The following is a 21,644-nucleotide window of genomic DNA, read 5'->3' on the forward strand; positions in this document are numbered from 1 at the left end:
TGCTTGTAATCCTGATAATGTACTTTGGTATTTATAATCCTGAAAATTTACCATACAGTTTAGGGTGTGATTAGTATGCAGTTACTGTGATTTTGTATCTGTGCAAATCTGAAACTAAAATTTTATATATCAATGGTACTGTAATGCTCATCTTTGTTTTATGGAAGGAGTTGGATCTGAGTAATTGCTGACCAGTTAATTTTGTTTGTTCATGCTGAAACTGATGATTTTTTTGATCTGAGGGGAACCAAGGGACGAAGCAATAAGATAGGAAAGGAGGGCTGCAATAATAGTCCTAGAGCACTACACCACAGAAACAAGCCCTTTAGCCATTTAGTCCATGAAGAAATATTTATCTGCCTAGTCCCTTCGACCTGCACGTGTCCACAGCCTTACATACCCCTCCCATTGATGTACTGATACGAATTTCTCTTAAATGTTGAGAAATTGAACCTGCATCCACCACCTCTGCAGGCAGCTTGTTCCACACTCTCACCACTCTGAGTGAAGAAATTTCCCTTTGTGTTCCTCTTGACCATTACACTTTTCACCCTTAGCCCATGACATCTGTTTCTAGTGTCACACAACCTCACATGAAAAAGCTTGCTTACAATTACTGTATCTGTGCTCCTCATAAATGTGTATACCCCTATCAAATCTCTCCTTATTCTCCTACGCAGTAGGGAATAAAACCATCACCTATTCAACCTTTCCCTATAACTCATCCTCAAGTCCTGCAACATCCTTGTAAATTTTCACTGCACTCTTTCAATCATATTGATATCTTTACTATAGAAAACAAGAAATATATCATTAGATTAACCATGCTGTTTTTAAAAGGTTGAGCAATTTCAGGGATCACTTGTTTAGATTTTTCCAGTTAAGATCATTTGTATCTTAATTATGACTTCCCGTTGATGAAGCCTTTATAGTCAGTGTAGTTGATTTTACTGTATATGCATAAGTGCAATGAAAAACTTAATTGCAGCAGCATCAGAGGTACATAGCACTATATAAGCAACATTCACAAGAAAAACAAAGATAAATTATACACAACTTTTACAAGAAAGAACACAATCAGAATCAGTCCATTAGCAAAAGTGATTAGTGGTAGTAGTTTTGTAGTGATTAGAGTTGTGCAATTAGTTCAAGAACTAGTAGCTGTTCTCAAACTTGGTGGTGTGGGACTTCAGGCTTCCCTACCTCCTGCCTGATGATATCCGCAAAAAGGTAGCATGGCCAGGATGATGGGGATCTCTAGACATTAGGCACCTGTAGAAACTATCAATAATAGGGATAGATTTGCCTGTTATATAATGGACTGAGTCCAGCTTTTTATGTTCTTGTACATTCAAATTGCCACAACAGACTGTGCCGAAACCACCTTTCTTGGTTAGTAGATGAAACTTCCCACTGTATATTTCTCTCAGAGCAGTATTTGTGGAAACCTTGAGTATAAGCTAATCTTTATTGTATCTATTGTATTTAGCCATTCTGAAGAGTGCTGTTGTCACAGCTTCTGTCATTGTACCTTCTCTTACCTTGGTCCAAAATTAAAATTATTGTCAAATTTTGGAATAATATATTCACCTTTTGCTCTACTATTTCCCTTGTTTCTTTTGTCCTAGATGGGTATCATGTTTTTCCTCATTGAATCAGGAATCCCTTGAGTGAAAATATATAGCTTTGAGTGTGATAACAACCATTGCCACTTCTCTCATACCTGTTCCAGTGTCTTCTAATATCTTTCCATTATTCACAAAACAAATGCTGAAAGAACATAGCCAGTCAAATAGGCTCTATAGAAAACAAGACCAGTTCATGTTTTGGGTTGGGGAAGAACTGGGAAAGAATGGAGAGAGGTGTTATATTGCAGAGTGGAGACAGGGAAGAAATGAAAAGTAGAGGGGTGATCCTTGGCGCCACTCCAATTCCAACTTGTCTCTATCGTCCAGTAAAATAGTAGGTCCCAAAATTAACTGGAAAAACAAGATCTTCCAATAACAGTACTGTACAAAAGTCTTAACACACATATATATAGCTAGGGAGCGTAAGACTTTTGTACAGTACTGTAGTAATTTTATGTATTGCATTGGACTGCTTCCTCAAATTTAATGACATATGTGAGTTTATGCAGATTTGTGATAAACCTGATTCTGATTGAGTCTCTATTGTGGACTGAGTGTGGAAAGGGGAAGGGAGCGGCAAGCACAGAGAGACTTTCTGTAATGATCAATAAACCAATTGTTTGGAATCAAATGACCTTGCCTGGTGTCTCAGGGTTGGGTGTGTCTGCACCCATGCCACCCCCTGCCCTGGCACTCCTCTGCCACCTGTCCCACACCCCTCCTGCGCCATTCCACTCTTGTCATTCCCACCATCCTTTGTTCCTGCTAGATTTACAAACTTGCTTTCCACTCCATGTTGACAAATACAGTACTGTGCAAAAATCTTGGGCATCCTTGATATATATGCTTAAGACTTTTGCACAGTACCATCTGGAATGAATATTGAACTTTCCAGAAAACTCCTCTTTCAGTTCACATTATTACACTTATGTCCCTTTCTCACCTGAGGAAGGGCCTTTGACCTGAAACATTAACTGATTTGTCTTTCCACAGATGTGTCTTAACTGGTTGAGTTCTTCCAACACTTCTATTTTTATGATTTATGGCATCTGTGTGTTTTTTTTTGTTTTCCTTTACTGTTCAGTTGCTGGCTGTTGGCAAAACCTAGTTCAGAAGGTCCTTTACCCCAAACTATTCTTGATACTATTAACATTTGCATGTTTCTGGCTTTGAGTCATTGGGTTTCTGACTGCCAGCAGTGAGTGTGATGCTATTTAAAAACCCTTTTTTCATTTTCCATGTTTTGACCATTTCTATGCAATTAATTGACTGTATCAGTAAATTATGAAAATAAGGATCATACTATTTTTGCAGCACATTCCATGGAGGTACGGAAGAAGCCTTTTGAAACACTGCCAGATCCATGTTTAATCTATATGCAATCTTACCTCCTACAGACCAATGAGAATATGGAACTTGCCAGTGCATTACAGTCAGAGCAGCATGTAAAGAAGGAGGTGGCTCGGAGAATTGGAGAGTTGCAGGAAGATGTGGCTGATTTGAAAGAAAAGGTATTGATTTCATCCAAAGTGTGAATGCCAGAATACTTAATGTTACTGTACTATGGTTTTCAATCTGATCTCACTTTCATTTGAGGAATCACTTATGCCAAAATCAACTTTAAGTTCAGGAAACATGCATTCTGCGTTGCATTGTGCCCTGTGGATGCTTTATTCCTGAGTCATGCACCTTTCTCTGACATGTTCAGTTTTGTACCTTGGAATAGCATCTTCTCATGTATAAAAACACAGCTCAATTTGGGCCTGTCTGATTCGGAATTTAGTGCAAGTCCTGACAGTTTGTTCCTAACTTAACTGACCTGGGGAGGTGCTGGAAGAATATTGGTTGGATGATGACATCAAGTCAGGTAGCATTTTCACCTGAAAAGGGCTCCCAAAACCCAGGTAAAGTTCCTTGTTTACCAAAACTGTCTCCACCTCACTCCCCCACTGTACAAACTTGAACTCAGTTTCAGGGAGCAGGCTCTCTGACCTTGGGTGTTGTTTGCTGCCCACTCCCTGGGCAGATGTTGCTTTCTGAGATGAAGCATACCCCTGAAATTACATTCCACTCCCAGGTCAAGTCCCTTTTGTTTTCCCTGGCCAAGCCTCTACTCACTGACGCTGTTAAACTCACCCATATAAAGTACTGAGCCTAGTGACAGGCAGAGTGGAATCTGACCCAAGCTGACCGAAAACTGATTGTTTCAATAGGATAGGCATCCTTTCTGAACTGATCAAAGCATATGAATAGTAGGGTGGCTAGGCTGGTTTCTTGAAAAGGATCATTTTCTTTTGGATAGTTAACAAATGGAGCATGTTATTTTGGGCAACATGAACATTTGCAGCGAAAGCAGAACATGCTGTTACTGTACACTGCTGGCTGGGTTGAGTTAATTCTCTGTAGCCATGGTACTGTATTTATATTTATCAGCTTGATAATATTTGAGAAATGGATAGTGCAAAAATAGAAATAAAAAAGTAGTGAGGTAGTGTTCATGGGTTCAGTGTCCATTCTGAAATCAGATGGCAGAGGGGAAGAACTATTCCTGAATGATGAGTGTGTGCCTTCAGCTTCTGTACCTCCTTCCTGATGGTGGCAATGAGAACAAGACATACTTTGGGTGATGGTGGTCCTTAATGGTAGATGAGGCTTTTTGAAACATCGCTCCTCGAAGATGTCCTGGATTCTGCAGAGGCTAGTGCCCATGATGTAGCTGACTAAGTTTACGACTCTCTGCAGCTTATTTCAATCCTCTGCGGTAGTCACTACCCACCCCTCCCCCCTCATACCAGATGGTCATGCAGCCAGTTAGAATGCTGTCCACGGTACATCTAAAGAAATTCGCAAATGTCTTTGATGACATATCAAATCTCCTAAACAGCTAATGAAGTATATTATTAGGATCAAATGGGGTTGATCAAGTTTTCTTTGAATGGAAGATGCAAAACAATATGCTTCCAGAATTTTCATCCTTAAAAGAAATGCATGTTCAAGTAGGTGGAGGTACTACATTTAGGATGAGAAAAAAATCTTGTCCACTGATAGATATGCAATAAAGTGGCACGTGGAACGTAGAATATTGTAGGGGAAAACAAGGCACTTGTAAGAAAATGGATGAAAATTCCAGAATTTCAAAGAAGTGTATTCTAATTGTTCTGAACAATGATAATTGCCATTCTTGTTTTTGTTCTCTAATAAGGATAACATGAATTGCTGAATTCTGTATTGCCACTTGTCATCAGTGAATGATGCAGATGCCACTATTTACAAATCAGACCAAACAAGGCACCATTTCCCATGGTGCCAGTCTTGCTTATTGTATAAATTTATCACATGTGGTATATAACAATTCTCCTTCTGCCCTCTTGTTGTCACCTTTAGTTTAGCAGGCTTGTCTATACTGACAGGCGTCCTCCAAGAAAGGTGAATTAAAGATCAGTAACTAGTTAAGCTGATGTTCTTGTGCCACCTGTGTTTCCACAGCTTGAACTGAAATCACAGGAAGCTCAGGCCTTGCTGGGTCAGAGGGATCAGTTCTACACTCATCTCCAACAGTACACGGCAGCCTATCAGCAGCTGCTGGCCGAGCGAGAGGAGCTGCAAAAACAGAACCTGCTGCAGACACATCTCATGGATCGACTACAACATGATGAAGTGCAAGGGAAAGTCCACATTGAACTGCACCAGAAGGACCTGATAATAGCAAAGGTGAGATTAATACTTCCTTTGTGGAAGTCCTGCTCTTCTTCCAGTTTTGAACACATCTAGATGAATTTCCATTTTCTCAATTTGCTACTGGGAACCTGATCCAGCAGGAGTGCCCGATTGCCATGACTTACCAGTTATTGATTTAGAAGAGTTGGCCCTTCCTTGCCAGCCTTACTGAACTTAACATTTTATCACAGTGGTTTATATGAAATGTACCCTCAAAGTTGCCAGTTTTTGAGCTGCTGCTGCCACCAAGGGAGAGACAACCTGCCAACACACCTGTGGCCTTTTAATGATGTCATTATATTTGTACGAAGGATAGTCATGGTAAAATATGTGACCATTCAAGATAGGAAAAGGTCTGAAAGAAAGATTGAATCAGTCCAATTTATCCTTTCTTGAAGTAATCAATTTAAACTAAAAATATCACCATATTTAACTCAACGCACACAAAATGCTGAAGGAACTCAGCAGATCAGGCTGCATCCAGGACTGGAAAGGAAGGGGGAAGATGTCAGAATAAAATGGTGAGGAGAGGTGCAGGAGGATAGCTTGAAAGTGGTAGCTGAAGCCGGGTGGAGAGGAAGGAATCTGATAGGAGAGGAGAGTGGACCATAAGAGAAAGGGAAGTAGGAAGAGACCCGGGGGAGGTGATAGGCAGGTGAGAAGACATACGAGCCCAGACTGGGGAATAGAAGAAGGCAAGGGGAAGGGAAATTTATTTTTACTGGAAGGAGAAGAGGTAAGAGGGGTCCAGAATGAGGAAATGAAGACGAGAGAAAGGAGGGGGGGTGGAGAGAGACAAAATACTGGAAGTTGGAGAAATTGATGTTTATGCCATCAGGTTGAAGGTTACCCAGACAGAATATAAGCTGTTGCTCCTCCACCCTGAGGATGGTCTCATTGTGGCGCAAGAGGAGGCTATGGACTGAGATATGTAACTGGTGCCAAAAGGTTGTGACAGACCGCATATTTCTACCTGCTAGAATTCCAAAGAAGAAGTGCAGAAAGTCATGACTCAGAATGTTTGTTCATAGAGACTCACAATAACTTGTCCTTCCACAGGAGCAGTTGGAGAAATTGAACAAGGAAAATGAAGAACTAAAGGCACAGATCAGCACATTGACAGCAGAGCTAAATGAGATCAGCCCACAGCTTAGAGTTGAAGGTCTGGAAGGCTTTGTTTTAAGCTTTATTTTAAAGCATTGTTTCCCGCTCATTTTATTCTGAAACATTAAGCTGCATATTCAGCAAATTTCCAATCAATGGGACTTTTAGTTGGCAAAATGTATTTAGTGGTGTATAATAGTGATTATAGCTGAGGCCAAACATTCTTACAATGAAAGCTTTGAAGATATGGTTTGTACATTTGATAATGACACCAAATAAGCTGCAATGACATGCAAGACCACAAAGGGACAGAGTTAGGGTAAGTGAGACAGTGATCTGGCAAGTGGCATCTAATATAGAGTTTATCGAGCCATAGAAAAACACAGGACAGAAACAGGCTCTTTGGCCCATCTAGTCCATGCCAAAGCCATTTAAACTGCTTACCCCCAACGACCTGCACTCCATACCCCTACCATCCATGAACCCATCAAAACTTCTCTTAAATGCTGAAGTCGAGGTCGCACACACCACTTCTGCTGGCAGTTCGTTTCACACTCTAATGATCCTCTGAGTGAAGAAGTTTCCCCTCATGTTCACCTTAAACTTTTCACCTTTCACCCTTACCCCATGACCTCTGGTTGTAGTCCCACCCTGCCTCGGTGAAAAAAGCCTGCTTGCAGTTACCCTATCTATACCCTTCATAATTTTGTATACCTTTATTGAATCTCCTCTTAATCTTCTACATTCTAGGAAATTAAGTCCTAACTTATTCAATCTTTCCTTATAACTCAGGTCCTTCAGATGTGGCAACATCCTTGTAAATTTTCTTATTTACATCTTTCCTGTAGATAGATGACCAAAATTGCACACAATACTCTAAATTAGGCCTCAACGTCTTGTACAACTTCAACATCCCGTCTCCTGCACTCAGTTACTTTGACTTATGAAGGCCAATATGCCAAAAGCTTTCTTTGCCACTCTATCTCCCTATGATGCTACTTTCACTGAATTATGGACCTGTATTCCCAGATCCCTTTGTTCTACTTTCCTCAGTGGCTGACCGTTCACTGTGTAAGACCTACCCTGTCTGGTCCTACTGAAGTGCAAAACCTCGCACTTAACCTGCAATAAATTCCATCTGCCAATTTTCAGCCCATTTTCCCAGCCGATTCAGATCCCTCTGCAACCCATGATAGCCTTCCTTGCTGTCCACTATATGGGGGAAAAAAGACTGTGAAATTGTCCATTTTGGCAGGAATTTTTAAAATATATGTTAAATAAAGATTGTAGAGCCCGGAAATACCACAGAATCTTGGGGCCCCAGTGTGTGATTCACAAAAGTCCAGTGTGCAAGAAGGTAGTGCGAGCAAGCATGCAAGTACAGCAGGCAGTGAAGAAAGCTAATGGCATGCTGGCCTTCATAACAAGGGGAATTGGGTATAAGAGCAAAGAGGTCCTTCTGCAGCTGTACAGGGCCCTGGTGAGACCACACCTGGAGTACTGTGTGCAGTTTTTTGGTCTCCAAATTTGAGGAAGGACACTCTTGCTATTGAGGGAGTGCAGCGTAGGTTCACAAGGTTAATTCCTGGGATGGCGGGACTGTCATATGTCGAAAGATTAGAGCGACTGGGCTTGTATACTCTGGAATTTAGAAGGCTGAGAGGGGATCTTATTGAAACATGTAAGATTATTAAGGGATTGGACATGCTGGAGGCAGGAAGCATGTTCTGCTGATGGGTGAGTCTAGAACCAGAGGCCACAGTTTAAGAATAAGAGGTAAGCCATTTAGAACGGAGTTGAGGAAAAACTTTTTCACCCAGAGAGTGGTGGATATATAGAATGCTCTGCCCCAGAAGGCTGTGGAGGCCAAGTCTCTGGATGCTTTCAAGAAAGAAATGGATAGAGCTCATAAAGATAGCAGAATCAAAGGTTATGGGGATAAGGCAGGAACTGGATACTGATTGTGGATGATCAGCTATGATCACAGTGAATGGCGGTGCTGGCTCAAAGGGCCAAATGGCCTACTCCTGCACCTATTGTCTATTGTATATTGTCTAGTAAAAAAGCTCACAATGTTCTCACATAAAGCAAGAGGGAATGAATACAAAAGTATGGAGTAACAGTATATTTAATATGATATTACTGAGACCTCATGGGGGAACCTGATAAGTTTGTTGAGGAGAGGATGTTTTATTGGGTGAATCTTGGACAAGACTTCACTGCTTAATAATAAGGGGTCACTGATTTAATTTAGATGAAGTGAACCTTTGACTCAGAACCATAAATCTTTGGAAGAGTGGTGGAAACACAATATTTTAAATCATAATTAAATTGATATATTAAAACCTAAACCCCATCACCCCTACTGGGGCGTAGGCCATCGACAGTAACAGTCAGAGTTCTCTGTCCTGGGCCAGTCTTTCAAGTTGTCTCCAGGTATAGCTCATCTTCTTGGCGTATCCCTCTTCTCCCAAGGATGAGGCCTTTGGAGCTTCTGTTAGCATTTCCATAGCACTGGGTTTTTACGGGATGGGGTTGCTAGCCCCATGCCCTACCCTCTTGGGGGGCTGTCCATGGCCGAGTGGATATATTAAAAGCAAAGGGATAAAAGGTTGCAGTTGATAGACAAGAATACAGTTTTGAGGATGCATTCAAACTAGCCAAGTTGTTGCTAGTGGCTCTGCAGTCTTGAGGGGTCAAGTGGCCTATTCCTGCTCCTAATCTATATGTAAATACGTCCAGTAGTGGGCTTTTCCCTCCTTTTCTCCAAATGTTTTGCTGTTTTGGGCAAATTTCATTCTGCTTATTGTAATGAAATCCATATTCTAAATCCTTTTTGAATACATTCTCCTGACTTTCTAATTAACTTTGATTGTTTTGGAACTTCGGTAGCGTTGTGGTTAGCACAGAGCTTAGCCGTACAGGTGACCAGGGTTCAATTCCTGCCGCTGCCTACAAGGAGTCTGTCCATTCTCCGGATGCTCAGGTTTCCTTGCACCGTCCAAAGATTTACCGCCGGTTTGTAGATTAAATCAGGGAATTGCTGGGCACAGTGGCTTGAAGGACTGTAAGGCCTGTTCTTCTCTGTATCTCACTACAGAAATAAAAACGGAATCTACTTTACGTCAAATCCCAGAATACTTTAAACCCCACAAAGAACTGTCAATTCTTCAACATCATTATATTTTGCAACAAAGATTATAATATAGGATTTCCAGGAAATGTGACTAAGGCTGCAATGTAGTAATGCTCAGGAAGGTGGCGATGTTTGCATGTTAATCGTAGTATAAAATGTGTTTTCAGTGATGAGCTCTGACTGTGACTCTTAATACCGTAAATGTTTAATGCTTCATTAAAACCCTATTCTGAGGTGTGTTAAGTTGTATTTAATAATAACTTGCAAATACAGGTGTTGGAATTAATGACACTGGGATGTATACCTGTGCTATTTGAGGCCTGCAGGCCCTTTTCACCAAGGGAAATGGGACAAATAGTTTCTGTTCCTTCTGGATTCAGGAAAGAAAGGCAGTGGTCCCATTTTCTGAGTATGAAATAAATAGACTCGTGGACTGTGCATCAGTGCTGTAAATGTTGTGGCAGCCTGATTTAAGCAAGATGCTCTTACAGCAGTTTTTAAAACAATTAAACATTGCCGGATTTCCAAGGGTTCTTACTGACATAAATATTTAACTTTCTGCCACTAGGTGATGGAGTGGAAAGTGACGGTATTCTACCAGATAGAATCCAGAAACCCCATATTACAATACCTGAAGAATTAGAAAGTAAAGAAGAAATGGTAAGGTTATCTTTAGGGCCTGAGGAACATAAGAAAGTAATGAGTAGGCCACTCAGCCCATTGAGTGTTTTACCATTCAGTAAAATTGAACTTGTGTATACCTGCCTTTTAACTCCCTTAAAAGCATATCACTGGAATCCTTGAGTGTTCATAAACCTATTGATGAGAGTTAGAATGTGGTGAAATTTTTGCATTCTTCCTCCATATGCTTCAGTGTTCTCGTAAATGCCAGAAGATCTGCTGGTTGGCTCCTGTAGATTGTCTGTAGTGTAGGTGGATGGCAAGAGAGGAGGATGTGAGAGGAAAACAGGGTTGGTATAGAATTGGGGGAAATGGGATTTCTCTGAGAGATGTCATAACCAATTGGTTAAATGATATCCTATGTCCGAAGAAATATGGATGATGAATGCACACATTAGTAGATTTGATCTGAAAAAGAAAAAAGGAGTTTGTTAATCTGAAGGAATAGGATAAAATATTACCTTTTTTTTGCATTTTCGTAACCAAACATAACAATTAGTGCATGATTGAATTATCTCAGGAAACAATGATGTTTGGTTTTAAGCAGGCTTATTTAATATGCGTATACCAGTCTAGATGAGTTTTATTTTCTGTTTTTACTTGTGGTGCCAGGAAGGATGAGTAGTTATGGGTAGAATGGAGATTTAACACATTTCTAGATTTTTAAAAAGTGAAGAGCAGGAATTTAGATAAAGTTAATTTGTCCAAGAGGGTAGTTCTGATTGGATGCAACATGGTTCTTAAAACCATGGATTTCCAAAAGCAACAGATAATGTATGTTGGAATGTAAGAAAATGGGAAAGTACATTTTGCTGCCAGAGCAAGGACTCTCGTAGGTGGTCATTGTAGATAGATTTTGTTGAAGCTGCCACATCCAGGTGCATTGCATCACTCAGATGGTTTTGGAATGGACATGATTTAATTGTGACTGGAGCAACAAATCCATATTTACTGGTGAGCCCATCTTGGTTGATATACTCAATAAAATGGAAGGAAATATTATTATTTTTGTCATTAAGGCTTTCCTTAATCCTGACCAGTATTACATCTATAACTAACGTCATGATGAAATAAAATAAATCCATTATTTTGAGTCATAATTGAATATTTTTAATTGAGTTCAGTGTCCTTTCTGTTTTCATATAATAGCCTGTTGCTGAGTGACCAGGTGGCTGTCACTAGTGACATGGTGTCTTGCATATTCTTGTGTTTGTTCTTTGTCTGAAAGCCTTTTCTCTCCATTCATTGTTCAGGTTGATTTTCTGAAATCGGCACTAAGCCAACTACAGCAAGAAAGAGATCAACTCACTCTACAGTTCTTAGACCAGAAGCAGCAGCACCAGATTCTGTTGCAACAAATGTCTGCCCTGACACACAAGCACAACGAGTCCAGAGGTAGCCACTTCATTATTTTTACCAAAACTCTGCTACATTAATATTGTCAGTGTTTAGTTAACTGAAACCCTGTTATATTGATACTTTCTGTGCATGAATACACACTCAGACCCCACTTAGCACTGAGGATGTGTTCCTCAGAGGTGGAGCGCTATGCAGGGTCATTATAACATTATGTAAACAGACATGTTTACCTGATTTTAAAAAACCCGAGATACATGATATATAGTTTTATGTATACACTGTAATTGTGGAGTAACAAACATGCAAATAGGCCTAACCTGTACATCAGTGGAACAGAAACACAGCGCAGCAGCAGTGGAGGGAATTGAGTGGTGGTTACAGCTTAGAGCAGGGACCAGGCTGTGGGTCCTCCTCTAACTTCACTACCTTCTTCAAGTAGGCATCAAGGTTTGACTGGCTTTTCTTAAGTTTCCTTTCATGTAGCAAGAAATCATGTCGAAAACACTTCTCTTTGCCTATTACTTCGCTCCCAGTCAGAGTCATTACCGATGAACTGGTCCATAATTTGTGTGATCGTGGTGATGCTAGTGCTGAAGAATTTTGTGATTAAGCAGTCCTTTGCAGCCTTGAACCTAGATGCATGTTTCTGTTTTCGGGAGATGAAAGTACAAAAAGACATTTTGTACATTACAACCAAAATAGGCCTGTTTCATCCACGTTGAAGACAAGCTCGGGAGAATAATCGTCCTTTTTGATTATTGCCTTCAGTATTACAGGAAAATCCTGGGCTGCTTGCTGTCTGCACTAGCCGTTTCATCAGTGTTATGTATGCTATGGAGATTACTGCACTGCATAAATCTGTCAAACCAACCTCTGCTGGCTGTGAATGTTACCGACATATTTTCTTCTTGAATATGATTGAAGATGCTTCTTGTCTTTTCCATTATTATCAGCTGGATTAGGGGCATGTGTTTGGTTATCCACTCATATATTTAGTCTATTTTCCATTTTTTTTTCAAGCAAATGACTCCTTGAATGAGTCACCTTCATTGATGATAACTTTGAGGTCATCGTTGCAGAAGCTTTAATCTTGTCTGCATTTTTTATAATTCTTCTGATCATCGAAGTTTCAAAGAGATGCCAACATCAACCTGACGGTCACCAGTTCCCAAATGTCATAACACTTGCAGTTTCACAGCCGTGCTAATGCTTTTCTTAGATGAGTGGACATGTGTTTCCAACGAGTGGACAGTTGCAAGGCTGCGGGACCGGACGGCATCCCAGGACAGCTACTCAGGATGTGTGCGGCACATCTGGCAGATGTGTTTACAGACATTTTTAATCTCTCCCTCTCGCAGTGTAGAGTGCCCTCCTGCTTCAAAACATCCACCATTGGTCCTGTACCTAAAAAGACCAAGGTAACATGCCTGAACGACTGGCGTCCTGTTGCACTCACCTCAATAATAAGCAAATGCTTTGAGAAGATGGTCAAGGATTACATCTGCAGCTTGCTGCCACCCACACTGGACCCCCTATAATTCGTCTACCGACACAACCAATCAATAGATGATGCAATAGCCACAGCTTTACACACTGTCCTTACATATCTGGAGAAGAAGGATGCTTATGCGAGAACTCTTTTTTTGGACTACAGTTCTGCATTCAACACCATAATTCCCTCCAGGCTTGACAAGAAACTCAGAAACCTTGGCCTTCACCCTGCTTTGTGCAGCTGGATCCTGGACTTCCTGTCAGATCGCTGGCAGGTGGTAAAAGTGGGCTTCCTCACCTCTGTCCCTCTGATCCTCAACACAGATGCCCCTCAGATCTGTATACCCATGACTGTGTCGCCACCCACAGCTCCAATCTGCTAATTAAATTTGCTGACCACACTACACTGATTGGCCTTATCTCAAGTAATAACGAGGCAGCCTACAGAGAGGAAGTCATCACCCTGACACAGTGGTGTCAAGAGAACAACTTCTCCCTCAATGTTGCAAAAACAAAGGAGCTGGTTGTGGACTACAGGAGGAATGGAGACAGGCTAACCCCTATAGACATCAATGGATCTGGGGTTGAGAGGGTGAACAGTTTTAAGTTCCTCGGCATACACATCACCAAGGATCTCATGTGGTCTCTACGTACCGGCTGTGTGGTGAATAAAAGCACAACAGTGCCTCTTTCACTTCAGATGGTTGAAGAAGTTTGACATGAATCCCCAAATCCTAAGGACTTTCTACGGGGGCACAATTGAGAGCATCTTGACTGGCTGCACCACTGCCTGGTATGGGAATTATAATTCCCTCAATCGCAGGACTTTGCAGAGAGTGGTGCAGACAGCCCAGCGCATCTGTAGATGTTAACTTCCCACTTTTCAGGACATTTACAGAGACAGGTGTGTAAAAACAGCCTGAAGGATCATTGGGAACCCGAGTCACCCCAACCACAAAATACTCCAGCTGCTACCGTCCAGGAAATGGTACCGCAGCATAAAAGCCAGGACCAACAGGCTCCAGGACAGCTTCTTCCACCAGGCCATCAGACTGGTTAATTCATGCTGATACAATTGTATTTCTATGCTATATTGACTGTCCTGTTTTACGTACTATTTATTACAAATTACTATAAATTGCACATTTAGATGGAGGCGTCACGTAAAGATTTTTACTCGTGTATGTGAAAGATGTAAGAAGTAAATTCAATTCAATTGAAATCTTAGATGCACTACCCTCACTGAAAGTTGCAGGCCAATTTTCAGACATTATGGATGAGAAAAAAAATGGAATAAGTTGGCGAGGGAGCAATAACTTTTACACATGTGGGGAGGCAGAGCCTGGACTAATACGTAATTGGCTGTGAGTGGCTGAGAGCATTTGTAAAGCACCTTGTTGGCTGATTGAATGTTTACTGTAATTGAGGAGTTTTAAGTGTTGTTTAGAGTAAATTCTTGTCATTTAAAAAAAAAATTTCAATAAATTGAATAACCACGTTGTATCGAATCAACGCTATGCGGGGTCTGAGTGCAATAGAATTACGAAGTTCGTTTATCTTTTCAATTCCAATAATGAAGATGAAAATTAAACAGAAGAGTGCCAAATGGAAAGGAGTCAGTCTCAGATGATTGTCTCTCCAGATTGTTTTGGAAGACTAAGCAATTAAACTTGGGGAAATTTGATTAATGTTAAATTTAAACAAAACAGGTGACAGCATTGTAATGTAGTGATGAACTATGATGACAATAGAACCACCCACAGCCAAGGAATTTGCAGCATCAGTTGAAGGTGAGAGTAATTCAAAAAGCGATAATGCTGCAAGTTCCTTCATAAATACTGTGACACATATGTACCCTGTCACTTGAACATGATACTTTTAACGAATAAGCCAAGCATTGTAAATTATATTTTACAGCAGTTGCATGACACTAATCTGAAAGATCTTGTCTCTGTGCCCAGATGGGCGCTGCAGATATTAATTAGTTTCCTCTGTGCAACAGGAAATTGCGCATCTATTTAGTATTGCTAGATTGTTTTTGACTCTATAGTAATACACACAAAATGCTGAAGCGACTGAGCAGGCCAGGCAGCATCTAATACAATGCAATACATAATAATAGAAAAAAAGTCGTGAGTCCTCTGCCCAGGTTTTAGTTCACATAATCTATCATTCATACTAGTTATTCCCTCTGTCCTGTGCAACTTCCCTCTAACCTATTTCTTTCCTTTTTATGTATCCTGTGTCCCAGAAAATAAAGGTCTTAACCTATGTCTTTAAAATTTTCTGGGCCAGTCCTCTGTCATTTACTGCTAATGGTGCTGTTGCTCTGGCCATTAAAGGTCTAGGAGCGGATTCATGATCATATAAAATTAGACAGTTCAGAAAATATTGCCAGTAGTAAAGTTGAAAGTTTCAGTAACTTGGAGAAACTGAGCTGCAGGCAGTGGGCCTAGAAGAACACAAACATAGATTCATTGTTAAAAAGCAGAATGATTTTTTGTTTTGCCCAGAGATCTTAATGACAATGTAATTTATAACTGTTCAACTCTACAAGTGTTTTACTTGCACCTGACTTGAGTGCGACATATTGATGCAATTACAAAGAAGGCACGACAGTGGCTATATTTCACTAGGAGATTTGAGGAGATTTGGTTTGTCACTAAAGAAGCTCGCAAATTTCTTCAGCTGTACCATGGCGAGCATCCTAACTGGCTGCATCACAGTTTGGTATGTGGGGGTGGGGGGGGTGTAAGGTGGGGAAGCTACTACACAGGATTGAAATAAGCTGCAGAGGGTTGTAAACTTGGTCATGGGCACTAACCTCCACAGTATCCAGGACATCTTCAAGGAGCAATGCCTTAAGAAGGTGGCATCCATCATTAAGGAGTCCCATCACCCAGGACATGCCCTCTTCTCATCAGGAAGGATACAGAGAAGCCTGAAGGCACACACTGAACGTTTGATGAACAGCTTCTTCCCCTCTGCCATTTGATTTCTGAATGGACATTGACCCCTTGAACACTACATCTTTACTTTTTATTTTCTATGTTTGCACTACTTATTTAACTATTAAAAATATATACTTGCTGCAATTCATAGTTCTTTCTATTGCGTTTTGCATCGTACTGCTGCTGCAAAGACAGCAATTTTCATGATATAAGCCAGTGATATTAAACCAGATTCTGATTACTTTTTAAAAATATTAATGCTGACGATATAGACACTTAAACCTTGCAGATAATATTTTAAACCTCCTTCCCAGTGGAAGCAGCACAACTTCTATCACCATATTCATTGGTCATGTTAGGAAGTAGTTAAAGATGTTCTAAGCCCATTCTGTACTTGTAATGCATATGATAATGGGAGAAAGCAGGTTTGCTTAAAAAAAATACAAATTCAGTTTATGATCCCTTGGATTTTTGAGATTTAAGCTCAGTGAGTGATGTATAAAAATAGTGTCAGTATCTGGGCAAAGTAAGGTAAGAATACCAAATGTTATCTTTATGAATGTAAAAACAAACGAGAAAATCTGCAGGTGCTGGAAATCCAAGCAATACACACAAAATGCTGGAGGAACTCAGCAGGCCAGGCAGCATCTATGGATTAGAGTACAGTCGACGTCTCGGGCTGAGACCTTTCAGCAGGACTTTGTGAATATAGCCTGAGATGAACTCCGATAAAGCTAGAAACTTGGTGCTACCCACTCAAATGAATGGCATCAACTTTTTTTTTGCACAAACTTCACAGCATGGCACGCAGTAAAAGACATATCCCATCACAGCCATCCGATGTACATTACATGTCTATACTACAGAAAACGTAAAATCCGAGGGAATGAGGAGATTACCTTAACATCAGTATGCCACCCAAAGGAGTAATAGAAGCAGATTAGGTAATAGCCTTCAAGGGGATATGGAGAAAAGCTTGAAAGGGTTGTAGGGAAAGAGCTGAGTAATCTTAATAAGCTTTTCATATTTGTACTAATCACACAGTCATCCTGCTCCCAGAGTTCAATGTGGGACTGGGTAAATACTTGGAAAGAAGTGGGGGAGTGTAGAGGAATTGGGACTGGCTGAATTGCTCTTGGGCTCAGTGTGGATATATAGACTCCTGTGTTATAACCTTTCTGTAATTCTGCAAAGCTTTTAGTGAAACTAGGATTACACTTGCCTGTCAATCTCGCTGGAAGACGTTTTAGTAGATTTTAATTGCCCTTTCAGGAGCTACAGAAGCAGTAAGAGATGGAGACACAGTGCCAGCAGAAGTGCATGAGGCTTTGAAAGCTGCCATGGACCAGCTGCAGGTTAGTGAATGTACACTTTATTTTTCCTTTTTTTTGCCGTACCTCAGTGGCCGGTCCTATAACAGTGTTTCAGAAGACAAGGGTCTGTGAAAGCTTAAGATTCTGAAGTAAACAAAACAAACAGCTGGAGGAATATGACATGCATCAAATCTACAGGAGAAAAATGTGCCATTCAGTCCAGGCAGCCTCTGCTTCACTAGAGACAAAAGAGGTGGATGGGTTGTTTTAGTAGAAAATTCATGTTTTAAGAGCCCAGAGAAGGTACAGAACCAAATGAAGGAGTGAAGATAAGAGAATGGAATTGTAAGAGCATCGAGATCTTGGGTTTGGAGATAAGGTAGTGGCTGCAGAAATCGTGGGACAAGTCATGAAGTGATATGAATGCAAAAGTGATTTTTAACTTAAAGGGAGTGACAATCTATCAGTGTCTGTGAAGGGAAATGATGAGCTAGCACTCTGGAGTAATCCATCAGAGCACTTTGTGTTTCTGAAAGCATCAAAAGAATAGCTGGTCCCTTGTTTTGATTGATAATGTCACTACATTTTCATTTCAATAGGTTCGATTCACAGCACTGATGCAGGAGAAGGTAGATCTGAAGGAACGAGTGGAGGAGTTGGAGCATCGCTGTGTGCAGTTGTCCGGGGAAACGGATACTATAGGTATCTAATCTCAAATTAAAGTATGCCAATTGTCTCCACTGCATATTTTCAATATCTCTCACTAGCCAATGAGGGATATTGCAGTTGAAATTATTTTTGGTCATTTCTTTGTAATAAAATTCACTTTTAAGTTTTTGTTAAGATGTCTGGTGGGGTATCACTGTAGTAGTTAAAAGCATTTGAATGCATTTCTTATATTTTGGAAATTACATTTCAGGAAGTACAGAATTTATTTAGATATAGTTGATGTAGATTTTCAAATTATTTGAATTGCTGTGTAATTATGGGCAGTACCTCATCCACTTACATTTGGCTGATTTTGTAGTTACAGCATAACTAATCCACCGTAATTATAACATCGCACATTTTCGATTGAGTAAGGAAGATGAAAATATTTGGGCCTTTTCAAGGGCTATATCAGCTATTTGTATTTGTAGTTGTCATTTTGAACTGTGTCTCAACTGAACAGGTGTTATGTTTTATTAATGTAAACAAATGTCTTATCATGTACATTTGTTTTCTTTCATTCTAATGCTGCTCATCTTCTACCTCCATAGTCTCTTGCACACTCCCTCTCACTCCTCTGTCAACTATCTGCCCCCTCTCCCTATGACCATTTGCTCTCACTGTGCCCATTTTCTCTGCAATTCCCGGTGCTTGGTGCTGCTTGTGCCACCCCACACTCATTGGGGGTGATCAGTGGGTTACAAGACCAGATTTGCTGCTGCCTTATTGGGATTCAACAGCTTACTAAATTTTATATGGTCCACTTTATCAATACATACAAGATTACAGTTTTTCAAGTACAGTACAGAACATGCCTATTCAATTATGTGCTTATACCAGCTCTATGAAAGGTTATCAAATTAGGACTACTCCTTTGCCCTTTCCCTAGAACTATGCACATTTTTAATTTATTTTTTTTCTACCCCTTCTCATCCACGCCTTTTGGAAGTAATTGGTAATTTGTATAGAATTTACTTATTTAATTGATTCGAACTTGCATTTAATTGTGTCCTTAGGCGAGTACATTGCACTTTACCAGAGTCAGAGAGCCATTCTTAAACAGAGGCACACAGAAAAGGAAGAGTACATCAGCAGATTGGCTCAGGATAAGGAAGAAATGAAGGTATCTGTAATTCCTAGAATGATAAATGTATACTGTCAGTATGATACTGTTAATTTTGTTAATGCACGGTAATTGATTTGGCCACTCCTTTAAATACAGTTGTTGCATTTTGAGCTATATTAACTGTGATATCTTTGACATCTCTTTTAACTGATTGCTTCTGAGATTTTTGGTTAAGTTGCAATGGTAAAGAGGTGAATGGAAATATTGAGCATGGTATTTTGAAGGAGCTTGGTGAATGTCTTTGTGTCTCAGTAACATGAACCGTGTAGAATAACTTAGCTCACTGAGTTATATTTCTAAGTGAGATGGTATTCACGTTTCAGTTGGTAATCTGGTTACAATCATAGTCACGCTGAGGTTTGTATCGACAAGAACAAATTGTCAGGGCTACACATTCTAATTTTAACTAATTTTAAAGCCAATGAAGTTGGAGATTGATGTGGTGGAAGCTTCCTGAAGGACCTTCTTAAAAAAGAAAAATTGCAAAATCAATTAGTGCTCTCACCTTGGTCTGTTAAGATTACTAGTTTTTTTTTCTCTGTGAGCTATATTTTAAAGCTTGCTTGACACTTTCTAAGATTTTATGCCCTTTTCCACCTTGATTACCACACTAATTTAAAAGCCAAATGATTTACTGGGTTGAGGTACAGACAAGCTTAATTGTTCCAGAATTTATCTGAGCTTCTCTTTCACTTTCATCCCGGCTGCCCATACATGAGGGTATTGAACGTCCACTTTGGAAGAATGCGTACCAAATGATGGACGTACTCCTCAAGACAGGCAACATCTATGGAGGGGAATAAACAGTTGACATTTTGGGCCGAGACTGTTCATCAGGATTTCACCAGTCCTGCTTAAGGGTCTTAGTACAAAATGTCATCTATGTATTCCCCACCATAGATGCCATCTGACATGCTGAGTTCCTCCAAAATTTTGTGTACGTTGCTCGAAACTTCCAGCATCTGCAGAACGCCTTGTGGTTATGATTTGCCTTTTTAGAGATGCTGGCTTAATATTGTGCCACTTGTGGTTCAGAAATACCATAGAAACGTAGAAAACCTACGGTACAATACAGGGCCTTTGGCCCACAATGCTGTGCCGAACACGTACTTACTTTAGAAATTACCCAGGGTTACCCATAGCCCTCAATTTTCCAAGCTCCATGTACCTATCCAGGAGTCTCTTATCATATCTGCCTCCACCACTGTCAACGGCAGCCCATTCCACGCACTCGCCACTCTGCGTAATTAATTAATAAATAAATAAATCAATCAATCCATCATACCCCTGACATCTCCTCTGTACCCACTTCCAGGCACCTTAAAACTGTGCCCTCTTGTGTTAGCCATTTCAGCCCTGGGAAAATGCCTCTGATGATCCACATGATCATTGTCTCTCTTCAACTTATACACCTCTATCAGGTCACCTCTCATCTCTGCTGCTCTAAGGAAAAAAGGCTGAGTTCACTAAATCTATTCTCATAAGGCATGCTCCCCAATCCAGGCAACATCCTTGTAAATCTCCTCTGCACCGTTTCTATAGTTTCCACATCTTTCCTGTAGTGAGGTGACCAGAACTGAGCAGTTCTCCAAGTGGGGTCTTGACCAGGGTCCTATATAGCTGTAACATTACCTCTCAGCTCTTAAACTCGACCCCACGGTTGATGAAGGCCAATGCACCGTATGCCTTCTTAACCACAGAGTCAACCTGTGCAGCAAATTTGAGTGTCCTATGGACTTGGACCCCAAGATCCCTCCGATCCTCCACACTGCCAAGAGTCTTACCATTAATACTATATTCTGCCATCATATTTGACCTACCAAAATGAACCACCTCACACTTATCCGGGTTGAACTGCATCTGCCACTTTTCAGTCCAGTTTTGCATTCTATCGATGTCCTACTGTAACCTCTGACAGCCCTCCATACTATCCACAACACCCCCAACCTTTGTGTTATCAGCAAATTTACTAATCCATCCCTCCACTTCCTCATCCAGGTCATTTATAAAAATCACAAAGAGAAAGGGTCCCAGAATAGAACTTTGAGGCACACCACTGTTCACTGACTTACATACAGAATATGATCCATCTACAACCACTCTTTGCCTTCTGTGAACAAGCCAATTCTAGATCCACAAAGCAAGGTCCCCTTGGATCTCATGCCTCCTTACTTTCTCAATAAGCCTTGCATGGGTACCTTATCAAATGTCTTACTGAAATCCATATACACTACATCTACTGCTCTACCTTCATCAATGTGTTTAGTCACATCCTCAAAAAACTCAGTCAGGCTTGCAAAGCACGACCTGCCTTTGACAAAACCATGCTGACTATTTCTAATCATATTGTGTCTCTCCAAATGTTCAAAATCTGCCTCTCAAGATCTTTTCCATCAACTTGCCAACCACTGAGGTAAGGCTTAATGGTCT

General features: G+C 40.5%; 1 protein-coding gene across 3 annotated transcripts in view; it reads left to right on the top strand.

The window, feature by feature from the left end:
- Positions 1-21,644, top strand: part of golga2 (golgin A2) — a 97,889-nt gene that overhangs the window by 67,018 nt on the left and 9,227 nt on the right. For all 3 annotated transcript variants that reach the window (XM_063073572.1, XM_063073573.1, XM_063073574.1), the window contains 8 exons: positions 3,026-3,139; positions 5,115-5,339; positions 6,405-6,507; positions 10,154-10,245; positions 11,520-11,661; positions 17,340-17,422; positions 17,980-18,082; positions 19,105-19,211. In XM_063073572.1, coding sequence (XP_062929642.1) covers positions 3,026-3,139; positions 5,115-5,339; positions 6,405-6,507; positions 10,154-10,245; positions 11,520-11,661; positions 17,340-17,422; positions 17,980-18,082; positions 19,105-19,211 — 969 coding nt within the window. The remainder of the gene's footprint in view (positions 1-3,025; positions 3,140-5,114; positions 5,340-6,404; positions 6,508-10,153; positions 10,246-11,519; positions 11,662-17,339; positions 17,423-17,979; positions 18,083-19,104; positions 19,212-21,644) is intronic.

This window comes from Mobula hypostoma, chromosome 21 (genome assembly GCF_963921235.1).
Source record: "Mobula hypostoma chromosome 21, sMobHyp1.1, whole genome shotgun sequence".
NCBI lineage: Eukaryota > Metazoa > Chordata > Chondrichthyes > Myliobatiformes > Myliobatidae > Mobula > Mobula hypostoma.